The 2,500-nt window shown below is 45.4% G+C and overlaps 1 protein-coding gene across 1 annotated transcript in view; it reads left to right on the forward strand.

Moving 5' to 3' along the window:
- LOC135091984 (rabphilin-3A-like) overlaps positions 1-1,659 on the forward strand; it is a 44,451-nt gene extending 42,792 nt beyond the window's left edge. Inside the window, exons 14-16 of the mRNA XM_063990087.1 lie at positions 194-303; positions 835-992; positions 1,476-1,659. Of these exons, the coding sequence (XP_063846157.1) occupies positions 194-303; positions 835-992; positions 1,476-1,659 (452 nt within the window). The remainder of the gene's footprint in view (positions 1-193; positions 304-834; positions 993-1,475) is intronic.
- The last annotated feature ends 841 nt before the right edge of the window (positions 1,660-2,500 follow it).

Genomic DNA, 2,500 nt, shown 5'->3' on the forward strand with positions numbered 1-2,500 from the left:
ATACTGTTAATCTGACACTACAACCATAAAAGCACCCTTAAAAACCCGCGTAGCTTCAAGTAGAGCCTTATTTTTGTGACGGTGCGGCGGTGAAATGTTTCAGAATTCAGGGACCCGTTTTCTTTTATACTGACAAGGCACCACCAATTTCTTCCTAAAGTCTTAACTCTCGTTTTCTTCGCCTTACTTCCAGACGAGGACCGCTTTGGGTGTGACTTCCTGGGCGAGGCACGGGTGGCTCTCAAGCAGGTGTCCCCGCACGAGACCAAACGCATTAAAATCAACCTGGAAAAAAGAATTAATGTGAGTTTGTTTTTTTTTTTTTCCTTTTAGTGGTCCTCCTCTTCCTTTTCCTCCTACGTCTTCTTGTTTTTTGTCTTTTTCCATCCATCCTCCTCTTCCTCTTCCTCTTCCTCTCCTCACTTTAGATACTGTAGTGTGTTGCTGTTGTTTCTTCTTTCTTTGTGTTCCTTTCTGTTGCTATTTCTCTTCTTTCTTCTCCTCCTTCTGTTTTTCTTCCCCATACGTCTTCTTCCATCCGCCCTCCTCTTCCTCCTCCTCCTCCTCCTCCTCCAGTCAAGTCTTACTCTTTTTAGATAAGTAAGAGTATGTGTAGATATAAATTTAACACACACACACACACACACACACACACACACACACACACACACACACACACACACACACACACGAAGACTTGAAAAAGAAAGAAAGAAAACTCACTTTGCAGAAATTAACCCGCATTCCTCTCGTTCCTCCTTGACCTCCTCCTCCTCTTTCCCCTCTTCCTCCTCCTCCTCCTCCTCCTCCTCCTCCTCCTCCTCCTTGAAGCAGCTGGCAGACGACGAGGTGAAGGGCGAGGCGGAGAAAGGAAAGTTGCTCCTTAGTCTCAAGTACTCAACGCAGCGCAGCGCCTTGATCGTGGGCGTGGTGAGATGCGCCCACCTGCCCTCCATGGACTCCAACGGCTTCTCGGACCCCTACGTCAAAGTGTGAGTGCGTGGGAGGCGTGGGGAAGAGGGTGGAGAGTAGCGGGGTGCATGTGTCGGGGTTCGGTGGGTCAGTGGTTGAGTGTGTGCTTCATTTTTTGTCTTCTCCGTTTTCTCTGAATGTCTGTTTTGTCCGTTTTCTTTGTCTGTCTGTTTTGTTCGTTTTTTTTTTTTTTGACAGTTTCTCGGTCTGTTTATGTTTTGTCTCGGTTCTCTCTCTCTCTCTCTCTCTCTCTCTCTCTCTCTCTCTCTCTCTCTCTCTCTCTCTCTCTCTCTCTCTCTCTCTCTCTTGTGACCTCTTATCTCCAGTCTCTTTTTTCGTACACCTTAATCTTGACACACGATTTGTCTTCAGCTGTCCGTCCCTTCTCTCTCTCTCTCTCTCTCTCTCTCTCTCTCTCTCTGGAAACAGTGGTAACAAATAGATAAATCACACTGGATACTTCTCTTCCTCACCACCTCCTCCTCCCGCGCCTCCCCCAACAGGCAGCTGAAGCCTGACCCTACCTACAAGAAGTACCGCACGGCCGTTAAGTGGAGGAACCTCAACCCAGAGTTTAATGAGGAGTTTTTGTTCGAGGTGCGACGCAATGAACTGCCCAAGAAGCTGCTGGACATTCGCGTGTATGACAAGGACGTGGGCAGGAGTGACGATTTTATTGGTGGGTAGTGCTATTGGTTGTCTGTGTTAGTGTGTTAGTGTGTATTGAGGACATGTATTCTGAAACGCTTCTCTCTCTCTCTCTCTCTCTCTCTCTCTCTCTCTCTCTCTCTCTCTCTCTCTCTCTGACTATTTTCCAAGGCCACAGAGATGATCAGCTGGGTTCTCAAGAGTGTTTCTCACGTTATTAATGTAGATTTTGTCACTAAAACCGTAAAAACGTCCTTGAAAACCCGTGTGTAATTTACTACAAACGCTTTCCTTTTTCTCTCATCACGACTATTTTTCAAGGCCACAGAGATGATTAGGCCGTGTTCTCCTATTAATGATGCATAAATCCTATTAATCTTTCACTAAAACTATAAAATTACCCTTAAAAACGCGTGTGACTTTAACTATGTTGAGTTTTATGAATGTAGTGGAGGTGTGGCGCGGTGGTGGTTCAAGGTATGGTCCTAAACTTTGACCTTGCTTCCTTCCATCTTCCGTCAGTGTTTATTGTGTGGCATGGGCGCCTTGAACGAGTACTGAGTTATGTTCTAGAGTATCTTGTTTTATTTATTTTGTCCGTATTTTCTTTCGTACTTATTTCTCTCTTAATCATATTTCTCTTTCTTAATTACACGCCTCCCTTATTCTTCTCTTTTATCTACATGCTTCTCTCATTCCTCTAGCTCTTAAATAGACACTCTCTCTCTCTCTCTCTCTCTCTCTCCTCTCTCTCTCTCTCTCTCTCTCTCTCTCTCTCTCTCTCTCTCTCTCTCTCTCTCTTAACCACGTGCCTCTCTCATTCATCTCTCTCTTAACACGCCTCTCTCATTCCTTCCTCTCTTCCCGAAGCACTTCTTTC

The sequence above is a fragment of the Scylla paramamosain genome, chromosome 39, assembly GCF_035594125.1.
Source record: "Scylla paramamosain isolate STU-SP2022 chromosome 39, ASM3559412v1, whole genome shotgun sequence".
NCBI classification, from domain to species: Eukaryota; Metazoa; Arthropoda; class Malacostraca; order Decapoda; family Portunidae; genus Scylla; species Scylla paramamosain.